The sequence below is a fragment of the Panulirus ornatus genome, chromosome 41, assembly GCF_036320965.1.
Source record: "Panulirus ornatus isolate Po-2019 chromosome 41, ASM3632096v1, whole genome shotgun sequence".
Classification (NCBI taxonomy): domain Eukaryota; kingdom Metazoa; phylum Arthropoda; class Malacostraca; order Decapoda; family Palinuridae; genus Panulirus; species Panulirus ornatus.
Window position 1 is genome coordinate 5,482,322 of NC_092264.1, and position 20,317 is coordinate 5,502,638.

The 20,317-nt window shown below is 39.9% G+C and overlaps 1 protein-coding gene across 8 annotated transcripts in view; it reads right to left on the minus strand.

The window, feature by feature from the left end:
- LOC139761638 (thyroid hormone receptor alpha-like) overlaps positions 1 to 20,317 on the minus strand; it is a 69,792-nt gene that overhangs the window by 35,706 nt on the left and 13,769 nt on the right. For 3 of the 8 annotated variants that reach the window (XR_011715574.1, XR_011715573.1, XR_011715572.1), the window contains exons 1-5: positions 11,073 to 11,237; positions 8,247 to 8,422; positions 6,024 to 6,158; positions 4,931 to 5,065; positions 4,163 to 4,295 (exon numbers count right to left, since the gene is read on the minus strand). Coding sequence is in view for 1 of the 8 variants with exons in the window: in XM_071685922.1 (XP_071542023.1) it covers positions 4,163 to 4,295; positions 4,931 to 5,065; positions 6,024 to 6,158; positions 8,247 to 8,422; positions 11,073 to 11,085 (592 nt within the window). In the remaining 7 variants the exon portion in view is untranslated. Of the gene's footprint in view, positions 1 to 4,162; positions 4,296 to 4,930; positions 5,066 to 6,023; positions 6,159 to 8,246; positions 8,423 to 10,096; positions 11,003 to 11,072; positions 11,270 to 20,317 lie in introns of those variants that run through there. The other 5 variants (XR_011715576.1, XR_011715570.1, XM_071685922.1 and 2 more) reach the window with 5 other exon arrangements.

Consider the following 20,317-nt stretch of genomic DNA (forward strand, 5'->3'; position numbering starts at 1 on the left):
AGGGTGGGGGAGGGGACGAAAGTTCTGGGAGCGTTGAAGAATGCGTGGAAGTCGAGAACATTATATCGGAAAGCAAAAATGGGTATGTTTGAAGGAATAGTGGTTCCAACGTTATAAGGTTGCGAGGCACGGGCTATAGATAAAGTTGTGCAGAGGAGGGTGGATGTGCTGGAAATGAGATGTTTGAGGACAATATGTGGTGTGAGGTGGTTTGATCGAGTTAGTAATAATAGGGTAAGAGAGATGTGTGGTAATAAAAAGAGTGTGGTTGAGACAGCAGACGAGGGTCTTTTGAAATGGTTTGGTCACATGGGGAAAATGAGCGAGGAAAGATTGACCAAGAGGATATATGTGTCGGAGGTGGAGGGAACGAGGAGAAGTGGGAGACCAAATTGGAGGTGGAAAGATGGAGTGAAAAAGATTTTGAGTGATCGGGGCCTGAACATGCAGGAGGGTGAAAGGCAGGCAAAGAATAGAGTGAATTGGATCGATGTGGTATACCGGGGCTGACGTGCTGTCAGTGGATTGAATCAGGGCATGTGAAGCGCCTGGGGTAAACCATGGAAAGCTGTGTGGGGCCTGGATGTGGAAAGGGAGCTGTGGTTTCGGGCATTATTGCATGACAGCTAGAGACTGAGTGTGAACGAATGAGGCCTTTGTTGTCTTTTCCTAGCACTACCCTGCACATGAGGGGGGAGGGGGATGGTATTCCATGTGTGGTGAGGTGGAGATGGGAATGAATAAAGGCAGACAGTGTGAATTGTGTGCATGGGTATACATGTATGTGTCTGTGTGTGTATATATATGTGTACATTGAGATGTATAGGTATGTATATTTGCGTGTGTGGACGTGTGTGTATATACATGTGTATGGGGGTGAGTTGGGCCATTTCTTTCGTCTGTTTCCTTGCGCTACCTCGCAAACGTGGAAGACAGCGACAAAGCAAAATAATAATAATAATATATATATATATATAAGTTTTTATCGAGGATGTAAGGCATGTGTACGTGTAGGAAGAGAGGAAAGTGATTGGTTCTCAGTGAATGTAGGTTTGCGGCAGGGGTGTGTGATGTCTCCATGGTTGTTTAATTTGTTTATGGATGGGGTTGTTAGGGAGGTGAATGCAAGAGTTTTGGAAAGAGGGGCAAGTATGCAGTCTGTTGTGGATGAGAGAGCTTGGGAAGTGAGTCAGTTGTTGTTCGCTGATGATACAGCGCTGGTGGCTGATTCATGCAAGAAACTGCAGAAGCTGGTGACTGAGTTTGGTAAAGTGTGTGAAAGAAGAAAGTTAAGAGTAAATGTGAATAAGAGCAAGGTCATTAGGTACAGTAGGGTTGAGGGTCAAGTCAATTGGGAGGTAAGTTTGAATGGAGAAAAGCTGGAGAAAGTGAAGTGTTTTAGATATCTGGGATTGGATCTGGCAGCGGATGGAACCATGGAAGCGGAAGTGAATCATAGGGTGGGGGAGGGGGCGAAAATTCTGGGAGCCTTGAAGATTGTTTGGAAGTCAAGAACATTATATCGGAAAGAAAAAATGGGTATGTTTGAAGGAATAGTGGTTCCAACAATGTTGTATGGTTGCGAGGCGTGGGCTATGGATAGAGTTGTGCGCAGGAGGGTGGATGTGCTGGAAATGAGATGTTTGAGGACAATATGTGGTGTGAGGTGGTTTGATCGAGTAAGTAATGTAAGGGTGAGAGAGATGTGTGGAAATAAAAAGAGTGTGGTTGAGAGAGCAGAAGAGGGTGTTTTGAAATGGTTTGGTCACATGGAGAGAATGAGTGGGGAAAGATTGACCAAGAGGATATATGTGTCAGAGGTGGAGGGAACGAGGAGAAGTGGGAGACCAAATTGGAGGTGGAAAGATGGAGTGAAAAAGATTTTGAGTGATCGGGGCCTGAACATGCAGGAGGGTGAAAGGCGTGCAAGGAATAGAGTGAATTGGAACGATGTGGTATACCGGGGTCGACGTGCTGTCAATGGATTGAACCAGGGCATGTGAAACGTCTGGGGTAAACCATGCAAAGTGTGTGGGGCCTGGATGTGGAAAGGGAGCTGTGGTTTCGGTGCATTATTACATGACAGCTAGAGACTGAGTGTGAACGAATGGGGCCTTTGGTGTTTTTCCTAGCGCTACCTCGCACACATGAGGGGGGAGGGGGTTGTTATTCCATGTGTGGCGAGGTGGCGATGGGAACAAATAAAGGCAGACAGTATGAATTATGTACATGTGTATATATGTATATGTCTGTGTGTGTATATATATGTGTACATTGAGTTGTATAGGTATGTATATTGTGCATGGGTGGACATGTATGTATATACATGTGTATGTGGGCGGGTTGGGCCATTCTTTTGTCTGTTTCCTTGCACTACCTCGCTAACGCGGGAGGCAGCGACAAAGCAAAATAAATGAATATAAAATAATATATATATATCCACATATACCCTCCGCTTCATTATGGCAGATAAAAAAAAGGTCACATTTGTTCATGCTGTCATGGGTAATGCATCAAAACCAGACCTTTCCTTGGTTTACCCTAGATGTTTCACATGTCCTGGTCCAGTCTATTGACAGCATGTTGACCCTGGTATACTACATCGTTCCAATTCACTCTATTCCTTGCACACATCTCACCCTCCTGTATGTTCAGGCCCTAATCACTCAAAATCTTTTTGACTCCATCCTTCCTCCTCCAATTTGGTCTCCTGCTTCTCCTTGTTCCCTCCACTTCTGCCACATATATCCTCTCTGTCAATCTTTCCTCACTCATTCTCTCCATATGTTAAAACCATTTCTACACACCCTATTCTGCTCTCTAAACCACACTCTTTAATTCAACATCATTACTTAATCAAACCACCTCACACCACATTTCGTTCTGAAACATTTTATTTCCAACACATCCACCCTCCTCCATATAACCCTATCTATAGCCCATGCCTTGCAACCATATAATATTACTGGAACTACTATTCCTTCAAACACACCCATTTCTGCTCTCTGAGATAACGTTCTCTCTTTCCACACATTCTTCATCGTTACCAGAGCCTTCGCCCCCTCCCCCATTCTGTGACTCACTTCTGCTTTCATAGTTCCATTCACTGCTAAGTTCACTCCCAGATATCTAAAACACTTCACTTCCAGTTTTTCTCCATTCAAATTTACATCCCAACCTACTTGTCCCTCAACCCAGCCAAACCTAATAACCTTGCTCTTATTCACATTTGCTCTCAACTTTCTCCTTTCAAACACTTTTCTGAACTCAGTCACCAACTTTTGCAGTTTCTCACTTAAATCAGCCACCAGTGCTGTATCATTGGCAAACAAAAACTGACTCACTTCGCAAACCCTCTCATCCCCAACGGACTGCATACTCGCCCCTCTCTCCAAAACTCTTGCCTTTACCTCGCTAACCACCCCATCCATAAACAACTAAAACAACCATGGAGACATCACACACCCCTGCCACAGACTGACCTTCACTGGGAACCAGTCACTCTCCCCTCTTCCTTCTTATACACATGCCTTACATCCTTGATAAAAACTTTTCACTACTTCCAGCATCTTACCTCCAAAGAGCATCTTGATCAACCCTATTATATGCTCCTCCCCAATCTGATGTCCTGTACATGCCTTCACCCTCTCAATCAATTCCCTCCCATACAATTTTCCAGGAATACTCAACAAACTTATGCCTCTGTAGTTTGAATACACCTTTATCCCCTATGCCTCTGTATGACGGCACTATACTTGCATTCTGTCAATCTTCAGGCACTTCACCATAACTCTTCAATAGGCACAGAAAATAAAAGCCCAAGACAAACTTTCTATAATTACTTCCGTGTTCTGAGAAAATCATCTCTCTTTTCATGACATGTTTTCCACACCACCCTACTTGGTATAAACAGTGTTTGCATAAAATTATTTGACATTCCATCCCATAATCCACAGAAAATACTAAAACCTGTATAAATTGTCAACAATAGCTCCCATCTTTATTACATGTTCTCTAACTCCCCTCTGTTGTCCACAAACTTTTACAATCATTGGGATAATTTCAGACAAATTGTGCGAAATGGCGAATACGTACAAAAAATCTTTGTATACACATTTGTCTTTCATGTGAGCCTTCACTTTGATACATTTAATCAACATACCTATTTGCAGAGCAATGATAGCCATCATTAAAGCAGCTTCTGTGTCTGTTAGTTGCAGACGGGCCATCTGGAAGCCAAAATCATATAAGGGCCCTACTACAGACCAAAGGAAACCTCCCTTAAAGGTTTCTGCCTGCCAAAAGATAAAGAGGTAATATGGTAGTTATGAAAATGGACCAAAACTGCAGTAACTGCACAATTTTTCTGTCCTAATGTAAAGGTTACTTATGGGTAATGAGCAATATGATTGGTTATTAAAAGTCATTAATGGCTGAAAGACACAGCAAAAACTTTGTTATGGAGGCTCTTCTAACATAACAGGTGGCTGCATTGAATGAAAAGGCTGACAAAAATGCAGTGTACGTACTCCTTCAGCACAAGACAGTGATAAAAAATAAAGAAAAAACAGGCTTGCTAGTTAAGAATCAATCAAGTACTGACATTACATAATTAATTATCTTATGGATTTCACATGAGCTTTTTACAGCAACAAAGGCTAAAAGGTAGCAAGATAGACATAAACCATAGAGTGATCTGTGGGGTAAAGCTATGGATACCAAGCTCTAGCTTTCTAATAGACCATTATACAAGATGATTAGGAACTGAGCGCATGCACAAGAGCCTGAAGCTACTTCCCTATGGTAGGAAATGCAGATGGGTGTAAAAAAAAACTCAAGAGCAAGAAATTTCATATCTATCTCCTCAAGTGCATGCAAATACAACTATAAACAGAGCTACGGATGATACAGAAAGCATACGAAAACCTACCTGAGATCGTGTAATATGCTTGCCACACTTCAAGGGGAAGGACATATCTAATGGGTTGAAGTGAAGGCTCAATTGAAAAAACATCAAGTCCAAAATACTACCATAATGCAGTAATTTCTTATGGTTGACACTTACCTACAGGAAAAGACAAGAACATTGGAGTAATAAGAAAAATCAGGAAATAAATCAAAATCTTGAATATGTCAATAACTTTTTTATGTTGAAGGCTCCACTCACGGACAAAAGTCCACATCAAGGCTGGCATGGCCTTAATTGAAATATTGAGAGAATTATGAAATGGAAAAAGAAAAGATGAGGAAGAGTATTTACAAATTGTGGAGAAATTGAAAGACCTGTCTTGAAAGGTGCCAGGTCATAATTATTGGGAAAGGCACAAGAAGTTAGAGAGATCCACAGCTTTGACATGTAAGGAAAGAAGTGGTTACTAAAATGGCCCACCCTTGAGTTGCCGATGGCTACACAATAACTGTGTGATGCAGCAGCTTGCTGAGTATTGTGTAGTCTAGCTAGTGATGGGGGCACACAAATAGCCAGCTCTCGGGAGCAAAATTCATCAAAGTAATACCTGTAGAAGAGGGAAAGTGAATCAACACTGCAGCGTGGGGCAAGGGGTTTAAATCTATAAGTCGGACCACTTTCGACTCAGCTCTGGACCACTTCGACTCAGCTCTGTCAAGTGAGGATATAGAGCTAGAACAAACCCAAATAAGAAAGCAATACTCCATAGAAGAACAAATCAACATAGTAACTGTTCAGAAGAGAAGTTTTGACATCTAAACCCAGGTTCTAAAACAGATTCAGCTATTCCCATAATGTGGAGCTTCCAAGAAAGAGTGTATGTTACAGTAATTCTGAGTATGTTCACTGAGTCAAGAGGTAGAATTACAGAACCGTCAGAGGAGAGATGCCCATTCCCTTTGAGAACTCCCTTTAGGAAGTCGAGTCGAACTGTCAAAGGAGAGATGCCCATTCCCTCTAAGAACTCCCTTTCAGGAGTTGAGTCAAACACCGCAATAAAAACAAATATACAGCCCTTCAAGTTTAAAGCAAAGCAATACCATAAGTAACTTACATTGTTGAGGCCTGGAATACTGTGAATGAAGTTACTGATCCTCATGACTGATGGTTCACACATGTGGAGGAACTGCATCCACATTTGCTCATTCACTCCAACCATTCCTGTCTCTGAAGCTTCAAAAATTGATCCCTGGATAAGAAAAAAATGAATAAGCTAAAAAAAAACTTCTGCTTGTTTACATGTGGTATTCAAAACTAATAAAACAATATAAATACAAAGATGCTACTGCTCTAAGCCCGTATATGTGACAAGATTTCTGAGACATTCTAACTGAACAAAGTTATATAATCTCTGTCTATAAACTTGGGGGCACTAAGACATCACCTACCTCTTCACATCATTGCAGTACCTTGTGACTATTTCAACACACTTCCACATTCCTCATGACATCCAAAAGTCACAGTATCATGTGGATTGCTATGGCCCCTCTACAGTCTTCAATGTACCTGACTGTCTCAGTGCTCTTACCACCTTCCTGAATACTGATTTATATAGCCGGTCATTCACCACTAAGTACTGTAGCCCCTTACTGTCTACAGGGCTGTAGCCCAAGCAGCCCTTTGCTGTTTCCTAGACACCATGAACCCTTTCTTTGCCCTATCTATGACTCAAAAAGTCTATGGCTTATAAATATAACACTTTCAAAGCTTGTGCTGTCTATGGCTTATAAATATGACATTCTATACCTTATCTTGTCTATAAGCTCGAAGGCTCATATTACCCCACATTTTGAAACTGCTTCATTAACTTCCTGAAATGCAATGGTGAAAAATCATTGCTGTCAATTTTCACTCCCACCTTCTTATCTTTCTATTGATATACTGACCATCACACAGTCTACATTTACCAATGCTCACTGTTTAGCACTTCTGTAAAATTTCAAAAACAAATTCTCAGCTCAGTCATTCATACAATAAGAACATAAGAAAATAAGATGTGAGGACACTGCAAGAGGCCTACTGGCCCATGCTAGGCAGGTCTTGAGTCTGTCCACCCAACAACCAACTGCCTAAACCCATAAACACATCCAACCTTCGTTTATAGCTACCTAAAGACCTAACTTCCACTTCTGTACCTGGCAGCTTGTTCCATAAATCTTCAACCACATCCAACCTGAATCTATCTTTTTTCTAATTTAAATCCATTATTTCTTGTCCTATCTGGTGGCACCACTCTAAGGACTTTATTCATGTTACCTTCATTAATGCCCTTCACCCATTTAAAAACTTCAATCTTATCTCCTCTAGCCCTCCTAAAAGTGAGTGTAAATTCAGTCTTTTTAACCTTTGTTCATAAGTGAGATCTCTAATCCCATGAATCATTTTTGTCATTCACCTTTGTTCTCTCTCTATACAATCTATATCAACTGCATTGTATGAAGCCCAAAACTGTACTGCATAATCCAAATGTGGCCTCACCAAAGCAAGATAAAGTTGCAATAACACTCAGGAGTTTTATTGCTGACAACCATATTAATGAATCCTAACATAAGATTAGTCTTAATACACACTTTAATCCAATGTCGCCTAAATCTCTTTCACATTCTGTTTTACCAATAGTAATACTGTCCAGTTTGTAATGTCTCCTGTCTTTACCCACACTATCTAAGATGAATTCCATTTTACATGATAATCCATTTAAGTCCCTCTGCAAATTCACTGAATTTTCATCTGAGTAAATTATGGCCCCTATTTTTGCATCAGCGGCAAATTTATTTAAGTTGCCGGTTGTTCCCATATCCAAATTGTTAATATATATAACAAACAAAAGTGGAAACCATTGGCTAAACTGCCTCAGTCCGATGTAATTCCGTTGATACATACCCTCTGTCAGTGAGTCATGCCCTAATTAATTAAATACACAAACCCCAATGCCGATGAGCTTATCTTGTAAAAGCCTGCAGTTAGTCCCTAGGGGATCCAGTGCTTTATGATGGTAACAAACATCACTATGTACTTTGACTTCATATTCTCCCTAATATGCATAACCAAGATCATTTTTAATGTCTCTTATGGATACAAAGCACTCAGTTATATTCCCAGGTATTTCTATCATCACCAAGAATTATATAAAAGTACCTACAACAAAAGGAGCCATTTTCTAAAGCTACTTTCCATGTAGAGCTAAATTAGGACTGATATCCTAGATTGTTTGAGTGTCCATACTTAAGAGTATGCAAGAAATAAGTGGATGCATAGACCAGGAAATGTCACTCACAAGATTTTTGACAGGATTGGTGAATATGTCCACGTAGGCATCCCTGATGGCACTGATTATGACAGGGTATTTCTCCTCGACATCTGCATTACCCTTATCTTGTCGATCAGGCTGAGATTGCTCCTGGTTATCATCCACTGATTCCTCTGTGGCTTTGTCCTCCTCGTCCATTACCCCTGTGGAAGGCAAAACCCACCATAAATGAAGATTTAAGGATATTATCACCATTTTGGACATCCAGCAAATTAAATCAAAGGTTTAGCTTGGGTGAAATTCTTTTTTATGTTTTATTATGTCTTTTGAACAATTCTGACCCCCATTTCTATTGTGTGTATGTCCTAAACAGTAATCTTACCAGTCTAAGTAAGACATAACATTAATCACAGTATTACAGAGCTATGCAATAGGGCTTCTTGCCCATTACCCATGAGGTAAGAGAAAACCACAATTAATAAAGGATTAAGTACGAAATATCATTACAGCAATTATTTCTATAAATGTTCATTATTTCCCCTTTCAGCAAGGTATTGTACACAACAGATAACTGATCATTAACATCCTGAGCTTATTCATGATAAGGATTTTCTTTTATGTGTATTTTTGATGTTACTAAAATCTGAACTTTATTGCATAAGCAGATTAGTTTTTAACATTGTCCTTTACACCAGAAAGAGTTCAGTAAAAAAAATCATGAAAATACACCCAAAAACTCAGTTTTATCAGTCAGTCACTCCTCAGTTTCTTAACTCTGGTTTGGTCTTTATGCTAGAACTGGGGAAGGTGCGAAAGAGATGACTGTCCTCCAGAACCACTTGGTGCCAAATTAAATTTTTTCTAAGATACTCCTGAAAATGGGCCCTTAAGTACTGGATTTTTTTCAATCAATTCTCTGGAGAAAATGAAAAGGTAACTTTTCTTGCCAAGTTTGAAATATATATATATATATATATGTTTAGAACTTTAACTTCTAATCATTATCCACAACAGGTCATGTTTTGTAGACAGGAAGAAAAACTGTCGATAAGCATCATTTACCTATACAAAAATAATACTTATAAAAAACACCAGGACAAAAACTTGGATCACTTTCCCAAAAATATAACAGGGAGAGTTGTGTCCTACTAGCTAATTTCATGCTTATGATTCTTATACCTTAACCTAACATAAACAAATATTGTACTATTCACATCTAAAAACATTTCCTTGCCTTGCTTTGGTACATATAAATTTTAATCTTGATAATCTTTGTATTTTGGCAATGATTCATTTATTCATTTCTTCAATTATGATAAACTAGCCTAATATGCAAAACAATTGGTAAAGTACAAGCGCTGGTTCATACACTTCCCTTTAGTCCAAAGAGGTAAAACTTTTAAAGGTGTTAGTTTTAGAGGAATAAAGGTGCCATGGAGAGTTTGGCCCACGTATCTCTTTTGTACAGTTGACTTAATTTACACCCGGTTACATCCATTATTACCTAACCAAACAAAATAACCTATCCTAATAAAGTAAATCAAACCTAATATAATCAAATCGAACCTAACCTAAAGGCAACAGTATACAGGTGGCCATATATATAATGCATAAAAAATGGGTCTTATTTCTCCAATAGTAACACCTGTGGAAATTTCACCTTTTGACCAAAGGGAAGTGTATAAACGTGCGCGTGTAGCTCAATTAACCTTTCCCACACAATCTTCAGTTTGTTTTACAAGACGCCTTCTTTCATTCAGGACAAATACAATTCCCATAGGAAAACTTCTAAGGAAAATTTATCAAAATGACTTTCATTCAAATGAAAAGGGAATGAGGAAAATACAGGAATGAATAATGAAATTAGAAATACCTACCTGTAGTAAAAGCGTCGTACAAATTTCAAGTATTCTTCTTGTGAGGATATTAAGGTACAATGGATCTTTTATGTCCCACAAAATTTCAACATGTCTTATTTTCTCCATTAAGGAGGTTATCACTTCAGATTTCCAGTTGTCCATTGTAATCTCTACTGCCTTTCTCTCTTAAATGTTTGTTTACGTTCGAGGGTCAGTTGACGGTCTGAACAGATCTTGCCAGATATATGACTTGAAATCAATGTTTTACATTGAAAATAAACATTTGTCCATATTTAAGAACACATTCATTATAATGTAATAACAGAAATAGATATAAAGGATAGGCATAAGAATAACATAGTGTCTACACAATTACAATCTGTCCGATAAGTGCCCAGAGGAATTTTTAATTAGTCTCGCTGCCTGTCGCTTATCCCCACGCGCTTCTATAGAAAACCAGACATGGACCCATTGATTTTTCTTTAATGGAGGTAACATGCCTTAATCAACCATTGCGAATGGCTTCTCGCCCAACACCTCTCGATGGTTAAGTTTTAAAGACGTTATTTACTGATATGAAAATTAGACAACACAAGGTTAAAGTCACACTGGAAACTAACTTGTTCCAAGGGTCAACTATGACTGTCAACCTAACAAAAGTTAGACTAAAACGTGTCACTATCCAAAACCAATAACAAGGAGGGACAAATATCTGTTAATCCCTTGATTATGCCTTCGTCAGTAGCCACCATCACAATTAGCAAAATACTGTGGACTCAGTTACTTCTTTTTCATCAAATTTCTTTACCAGAAAATCGTAAAAACCTGTTATTAGATAGATTTTCAAAAGGTTACCTCTGTAGCGCTATACCTTTCCACAGTACTTGAAATAATAATCCTAATCTTCGTTGTAATTATAACCCTAGTCTTGATTTTTAAACATCAAATGTTCCTGGAGCCGTAATCTCCCTCAGGAGAATACAAATTTACTCACGTGTCTGATCCATTTCGGTGTAGATGTAGCAGCGTTAATCAGTACCAACGTGATCTAGATGAGAGAAAGCCACATTAAAACGATATAATGGTCACGTTCCCGCTGCCTGAACCTCCTCTGAGCGAGCGAGTTGCCACTTCGCTGGTTATACTATATATATATATATATATATATATATATATATATATATATATATATATATATATATATATATATCCTATTTCTCAGTATTCTTGATTCAACTAACCATTACGTTATCTACACACTTCGATCTTAAAATCATATTCAGAGGGAAAAGTTGACATTATTACTATGGCAGGAGGAGAGTTCCAGTTAAAACAATGTTTGAGGCAACAAAATACATGTTCCCAGTTTGTCTCAAGACATTTGCAAGGAGGGGACCCGTGGTCATGACCTGACCTGGGAGGCTTTGATAGGCTACTGACAACCGGACATTCCTGCCAACCTACCTCGTTCATACCTTCCATAATATGGATAGTATAGATCATTTACAACGCAGTCGCCATCGGTAGATTCCATACGATCGATACTCATGTTTTGGCGCAAAATAAAAGCTTTTAAGAACTTGTACTAATGCCGCGTGTTTGTATATCTACTCTGTATCTTATATTTTTTTCACTTCATCAGAAAAGACTGGAACAATGGAACAATATAATTTTATCTGTAATACCAAAGAATTTCTACTTATTCGGAATTATCTTTATTACAGAACCTACTCGTGGAATCAATATTTTCGATTATCAGGAATTCAGTGCATTTATATGAAATACCATGGTTAAGTCAGCTTAAGAACGGCTGTCATATGGATGGGTGCATAACCTATTTTGACTGATATGTAACTGCAAAAGGAATGATCAGTTGTGCTGATTTAACAACAGTCGTCAGAGGGGGTAACTGATGCATAAATATAAATTGCTAGAACAGGCAAGTCTTTCTATTTATGACGGATTTTTGGTAAAAAAAAATAATTTTTGGACATCCACTTAGAAAGTGGGTTGAGGGGAATCACAAAAAATAGCGATCTCCGATAGAAATGAAATTCAGAAACGTTCAGAAGACTTCAAAAATCAATTTCAACCAGTTTAATCTAACAGACCTAACCTAAAATCTGCTGGATGTGTGTGTGTGTGTGTGTGTGTGTGTGTGTGTGTGTGTGTGTGTTGGGGGGGGGGGGTGAAAGGGAAGCAGGTATCTCGGTGACGACATACGGCGAGACCCCACTCCTTAACCCTTGGTCAGGTAACAACCTTCCTCCGGGAGTGGGGGGGGGGGGGTACCTTAGGCTGAGGATGGTCTATCGAGTGGGTGGGGGAAGAAGGACATCTACCGACAGTCAAAAGTCCCAAGGGGAACCTTGCATGTGTCTCTACACCTCGCAATAATCTTCCCCGTGTGTGTGTGTGTGTGTGTGTGTGTGTGTGTGTGTGTGACCTGAGGTTGGTTAAGGTGGGGGTGGTGGGGGTTCCACACAGACAGAGATAGGAGGGTGGGGAAATGGGTAATGCTATCTGACTTCATCAGCCAGGGAAAGTCGGGCTTGTGTCTAAGCTGGTTCAGCTCTGCTTCGTCGACCCCCTAACAACTGTTCAGGGCGCGGCCGAACGGTTTGCTGTGCTTCTTCCGACTCCGATGCAGGGCATGGCTGTTCTGGATTGCAGGGCCACGGGAGGTGCTCCATTGTGCATACTGTGCATTCACGACCTCACTACGTCAAGCCTGGAGGTGCGGAGGGGTGATTTATAATTACCCACAACAACCGCACTAATTATTCACATGTGAATTACACTGCAGTGCCCATATTAAACCCAACAAACTTTTGCATGTATGAAAGAAAAATATGTAATAATTGTTCTAACTTCGTATGTTCCAAGGCGCGTAATTCATAACTTACACAGCTGACACTCGTGTGTGTGTGTGTGTGTGTGTGTGTGTGTGTGTGTGTGTGTGTGTGTGTGTACATACACACCAGGGATATGCAACGGCAGAAATTCGTCTGTTAAACGGATGGAGATGACACATTTCGGATGACGTCATTTCACGCTATGTTTCCGTAGTTGTATTCTTATATGCAAAATACACATAAATTGATAAAACAATAAAAATTAAAAGTTCTTTATAGCTTTTTCCTTTCTTTATTAATAATTAATATGGTTATGATACTGGAACCATACGAAATATGATGATATGGCCCGGAAAACCGGGAAGAAGTCTGTTAGGAGCCAAATGGAGACAAAAAAGCATCCCTGAGGTCCTCACCAGCTTATCATTTGTTTAACACCACTTAACATGTAAGTACTAGCATACACTGAGTGATCTTAGTGTTAGAAAACATTGCACGAGTTCCCCATGAAATATTATTATATGTTCATTGTACAAAGAAAATAGGGAAATCTAAAAGAATTTTCATGGAGGTGAAAATAGTTAATATACAAATTTTCAACAATTACCATGATCAGAAAATGGCTCTTTGACAAAGTTTCCAAGAGAAGTGGCTTTCTACTGACCTCTTTAAATCTTGGTTGGCAAGAGTGCCTGATAACACTACTAAGGCATACTGCTAGGTGTGTCACAAGCAGCTAAGTGCTGAGATATCTTCCCTCAAACGTCATCGACAATCAAGACAGCAAGTGGCACTGGATGAAAGGCTCAGAGCGACCAAGGAAGCTCAGATTGCCAAAGATGAGGGAGAAGATTCCAGGAACGACCAGGATGTGGGTCTGGCAGATGCTGTAGCTTATGCAGTTGTGTTATTCATAACTGAAATACCCCTAAATAACCTTATAGGATTTGCAGCTGATGGAGCTTCAAACGCTAAGGGTAACATTAACAGTATAACCAGTAGATTAAAACAATAAATGCCGGGTATAACAATATTAAATGTGTGGCACTCAGTATCTCTGCTCTAGTGAGGCAGCCAAAACCCTACCACGATCTTGCGAGAAATATATATAATATATATATATATATATATATATATATATATATATATATATATATATATATATATATATATATATATAATGTGTGTGTGTGTGTGTGTGTGTGTGTGTGTGTGTGTGTTGGCTCACAGTACCAAAAGCGAGTATGAATTGAAAGAATTTCAAATGCTTTGTACGGTAAAACCCTATAAGTTACTTCATCCCTGTGCCACCAAGTGGTTATCTCTCCATCATGCTGTATCCCGAGTCCTAAAACAGTAGTGACCCCTTGAGCCATATTTCTACAGCATAGTAATAAGAGGAAAGGCTAACGGCAGTTGAAAAAATTCATGAAGCATATTTCCTATTTACTGTGCTTGGAGATTATGCTCTTTGTTTTGTATATCTGTTGTTTTAATATCAATGTATTTTTTGAGTATAAAATGTTTATCTCTTAAAACGCCTTTTGCTTTCAAGTTACTTTTGCAAACGCAATGATAAAAATGTAAAAGCTAACAACTTCAAGAAGCAGGTTTTGGTAGTATTATCAACAGTTTGATAAAATACCTAACCTCCGCAAATAATGAAATAAGGTAAGTATCGTAAAGAAATCAAAATCTTCTTCAATGTTAAGCTACTTTCATTTTAAGTCACGAAAAACGACGGAGTATGACGTCAGATTTACAACGGAATTTTCGCCAGCCCTAATACACAGGAATAAGGATATGGTACATATATACAAGGTCAGGAACACGGGACAACACGTGTGTAAAACCTACACGTAAAACACAAATAACAACCACTAACTCCCACATATAATAGTAATCGCTCTTATAAACCACGTTTTCAATGGTGTCACACGAATTCATGTTTTCTATACTACATACACCTCGCCAAGTCGCCCATATCTTAACACTAATGCGGCTTGTGACAACTTTCGACAAGAAAAAAAGAAAAGGAAAGGAGAGTAATATTTCCTAAAATACTGATTCTCTGCCCTACAAATGCTTGCACTGGGATAGGTTTGCATCTTAACCGAGACGTAAAATTAAGTAGGGGAGGTGCATGACCCACAATTCATGTTGCTTTCGTACTATAATACAACTGTTAAACTGTTTACTTTAGGTTAGGTTTGTTAGGTTATAATAAGTTTGTTACATTAGATTAGCCTTAGGATTGTATGGTTAAGTTTATTAGCTTCGGTTAGGTTAGGCTTGTAAAGTCAGGTTAGGATTGTGAGGTTGGAAAGAGATGTTAGGTAGGTCAAGTTAGGACTATGCTTAAGCTTATAAAGCTAGGTTAGGTTAGGTTAGAGCTAGGCTTAGGCTTTGTAAATTTAGGTTTAAATTACTGTTGGTACCTTCCCGAACGATTCTGACCTTTATTTCTATCGCATATTTTTTTTTTTGTATGTGTGTGATTTCCCCCCATCCCCAGTTCCCTGAGGATGTCCGAAACGGTAATTCTAAACCCTTTCTGAGATAAAAATGTTCACAACTTCATTAGTAAGGACTGTGAGAGACTTGCCTTTCATATATACCGTAAAAATGACAATAAAACAAATAATCCACTGCACTCATACAACGACTTAACATTGCATTCATCAACATCTTCCCTCTTCTCACTCGATCTGTATCTCGTCTTGACACAGCTTCCTCAATAAACTCAGACTTGGACAGGATATCTCAGCGGGGTACACAAAATCTTAGTTTAATGCCTCCAAAACCCAGTTTCTACCAATCACTCTATCGAAAACTTCTCACAACTCTCCTCTCTCCTTAGACGATTCTGTAATTCCACCTCTTGATTCAATGAACATACTTGGCATTATGGTAACATCCACTCTTTCTTGGAAACCCCACATTACAGGAATAGCAAAGTCTGCCTCTAAGAAACTGGGTGTCCTGTGTCGAAACTTCTCTTCTGAACAGTTGTTCCGTTTATACAAAGGATTGATTCATCCTTGTATGGAGTACTGCTATCACGTTTGGGGAAGTTTCTAGCTCTTACTTGACAGAGTTGCGTCGAAAGCGGTCCGCCTTATAGACTGTCCCAAGCTAACTTCCAAACTTAACCCCCTTGGAGTGGATATCAAGTAAGTCCTTTAAAGTATCTTTCTTACGTCATGTTGCTGCTGCTATTCTGTCATGCAATAAATCATTTGTACGACCTTTACATTGTAGCAAAAAAATGAAAAAAAGACGTCGCTCCATTTAGAAAGACGGCAAGAAATCAAACTTGTCCTAACACCAGGTTTTTCCTTTTTTACAAGTAAGACATACTAAAAATTAATGTACTAAGAACCTTTGTGAATACACTGTTATAATACTTTTATTTTTTGATGTGCAGACTCTGGTGACAATGGCGCACACGTTTTAAAATCCTAACAGACAGAGTTCACACATCACTTCGAAATGTCATAAACCAAATCACTTTTATGTGCTTAACATGTTTAATTTCTGATTGATTCTATGATACATAATCATGATGCGGGTCCTGAAATGGTTATCAGCCTACAAAATATAATAAAGAATTCTTAATATCCCACTCATAAAGTCTTAGCATTGTACAAAGTGAATATGCTGTTATCACATTAGTCCTGCACTCCATAAGTGGTATCATACCCATGCCCATAGTCTGTATATTGCTACACTTTATGGCTGTGGTTACCTCAGGAGCAGTGACCTCGCATCCATGGGACGAGGGGCTACTGTGTGCAGTGCACTCTACGTCCACCCAGTGGACTTAGCCTGCCAGTTACGCGGCATCAAATATCAATGCTTCTCGTTATGCACATTAAAAATCATGTCCCCCTCCAAAGAAGTAAGCCTCGGACGCTCTCACAAAGCACTGTTACTTGTATTTGTTTCGGTTGTGACCATATAGCACGGCAGTATTCAATTCTGCTGTTTACATATGCACAGAACATTCTCTTCATTATGTTTCTATCTTTTGTAGTGTAAGTTCTCAAATCATATCAATCATCACTTGACAGAGTTCTCAGTATACTCTTTGAAATCCAGTTTCTCATTAATGACGAGACCCAAATCAACTTCATTTGTTCCAAATTCTATCACTTACTCTGTCAGTTCATTATCATATATCAGTACTGCATTCTTCCTTATTTCATAACTTATCTGCTCAAATTCCATCCAGTTCATACCTGCCCATTTGAAAAATGGTGTCCCTTTCTGCATCTCCCTTTGATCAGTTTCTGATCTAATCATTTGGATGACTCTGGTATCATCAGCAAAGCTACTTACTATGATTTTCTTTAACTTGTTAATGTTTGATACCATTATCATAAAGAGTATGGAGCCAAGTGCCGTCCCCTGCGGTACCTTAGATTGGACATCCTCCTCAGTCATGCTTCCTTGTCCAACAACTCTGAACCTTCTGTTACATAGAAACTCTTTTATCCATTTTCCTATCATATCCTTGATGTTTAGTTTGGCTACTTTTGCAAAATTCTACGGATGACTTTGTCCACTGCTTTTAAAAAGTGAAGAAAATAGTGTTCTTTCTTTTTGCATGAACTAAACTGTCACATATATCACTATGATTAACTAATAATTGGGTTTGCGTATTTTTTTCAAGCGCAAATCCAAGATGGCCTTTCGTTTATGTAGCTCTACTTAATTACTGATTCAATATATGTCCTTTTATCACTCTTAGAAAGATTTTTATTACATGCGTACGTCAAGCTAACTAGTCCGTACTATTTAGGCATAAGACTGAATCTTCCTTAGCGTACTGGTGTTACATAATCCAGTCTTGTCGATGGGCAGACAAATGTTATATAGACACCACGGGTCGCCTTCGAATCCTTACGTTAAAAGACACACACTAGACTTCTAGTGTTTCTACAGACATACATTTGTCTGTCCATCGACATATTTGTCACACCGTCGGAGCAGGGTGAGATGAAAGTCCATGCAATCCCCACCGAGATGAGGGTGGGACACACGTAAAAACACTTGAAGTCTAGTGTGTGTGTGTGTGTTTAACCTCCGTGAGGCCGAGGTAGCTAGACGCCCTACCCAGGGTTCGAAGCCGACCTGTGGTGTTTATACATACTTGCGAAAGTCTGCAATTTTACTTTCATCCAGACTGACTCAGCGTTATGTGTAAGGTGGGGAAAAGTTATATATGTTTGTGCGCTAAAAGCCAATGGGCAATGTATAGGTGAAGCTGACAGAAAAGTCCGCTCCCTGGTCCAAAAGGAGTGACACCTGACTGCTACTGAAATGTTGGCTCACTACACAGCCGTCACCATCCCGTCCGATATCCAGGAAGTAATATACCTCCCTGGTTGATGGCTGCCTATCACCTACCAAGAGAGAGAGAGAGAGAGAGAGAGAGAGAGAGAGAGAGAGAGAGAGAGAGAGAGAGAGAGAGAGCACGTTTGTATTTATATCCAACTACAATGGGAAAGCAAGGACAGCGATAAGCCCTCACACTCCCGGTGAATGTTCTTCATATTCTGTTAAAAAGAAAGAAATATTCCCTAATCCAATGGAAACTTTGTTCTACCTCGGTTGGAATAACCAGAACACCGGGATATGTTCTCGACCCCTGGCAAACGTTATTCTACTGCTGTTGTTATAACTAGGACACTGATACACACCCTCTTCTCTCGTGAACTGCTGGTGAAATTACCAAAAATAAGTGTGCACGCCCTCCCTCAGTGAACGTTCTCCCACTACCGCTCACATAACATGTACATTCTCCCTTTCGTGATCGTTGTTCTACTGCCTCTGGGATAACAAGAACACTAATACACGCCCTCACCATACGTACTGGGATACTTTGCTTTCAATATCTTAAAATTTCCTCCCTGAGAATTCAAAAATTACCCTCGTTCTGTGAGGTGTATTCATTCGGCATTGTGATGTGCACTTTCCCATATTGAACTGCACAATATCTCTAAAACACCCGGCAGTTTCCCAGAATGAGTTCGGCTCACTCTACACAAAAGATTTTTCTTTCTTCTTTTTGAGAGTTCGGTTTATCTTGAAAGGACAAATCATGCTTCACTCGCCGCAATACTCTAGTCCTGGTTGGCCAGCCGATACCTCCTCACTCGTCAGTCTACTCTGGTCCTGGTTGGCCAGCCGATACCTCCTCACTCGTCAGTCTGCTCTGGTCCTGGTTGGCCAGCCGATACCTCCTCACTCGTCAGTCTGCTCTGGTCCAGGTTGGCCAGCCGATAACTCCTAACTCGCCGCAATACTCTGCTCCTGATTGGCCAGCCGATACCTCCTCACTCGTCAGTCTGCTCTGATCCTGATTGGCCAGCTGATAACTCCTCACTCGTCAGTCTGCTCTGGTCCTGATTGGCCAGCCGATACCTCCTCACTCGTCAGTCTGCTCTGGTCCTGACTGGCCAGCTGATAACTCCTGACTCGCCGCAATACTCTGTTCCTGATTGGCCAACCGATGCCTCCTCACTCGACAATCTGCTCTGCGCCACAAGAAGACCCAGACAATACGTCAGTTCTCTAACTAAATCTTCTTTCAGCATGCATGTAGTCAGGTAATTAATCTCAAACTGAGGGTTTAACTTTCTCACCAAACTCCATGTAGAATTCTGGAAGTCCATCAGTCGCCGGCCTAGAACATCAATCTTATCCACTTGTTCCTATCCTCCCCTCCCCACACACACACACACACACACACACACACAAAAATGAAGACCCTAAAATTCCAGCTCTATAAAACCTAACGTTGCTTATCCCAACTTCGTGAAGATGTAAAGAAAGAGTACAGCGAAGTGCGTTCAAGCCCGGCCATAGTGAAGCCTTGAATCTCCCGTAATGGAGATAGGGTATGGTGAAAATGAGGGTGTAGTGAAAAAGAGTATGGCCATGGACCTTCGTGGTGCAGTGGTTAACGTTCCTAGCCGTGATGCATTCATGAGCTACCCAGGGACGAGCGCACAGGTTCAAGTTGCGGCAGTCGCTCCACAGTCAACCCAGCTGTTCATCCACCCTCAGGGTTTCGTCGATAAAACGGGTACCTGGCTCAAGCAAGGGTATATATATATATATATATATATATATATATATATATATATATATATATATATATATATATATACTGGTATTAATACTTGATCGCCGTTTCCCGTGTTAGCAAGGTAGCGTCAAGGAGAGGATTGAGCCTTCTCTGTTCCTTCTTTTGGAAAAGTAAAAAGAGAAGGGGAGGATCAAGTTTTTAACGCAGATTAGGAGAATTCTTATGTCAGACTGCTTTATACTAAGCTCTGTATGTATGCAGGGGTAGACCTTTAGAAATGAGCAGTAC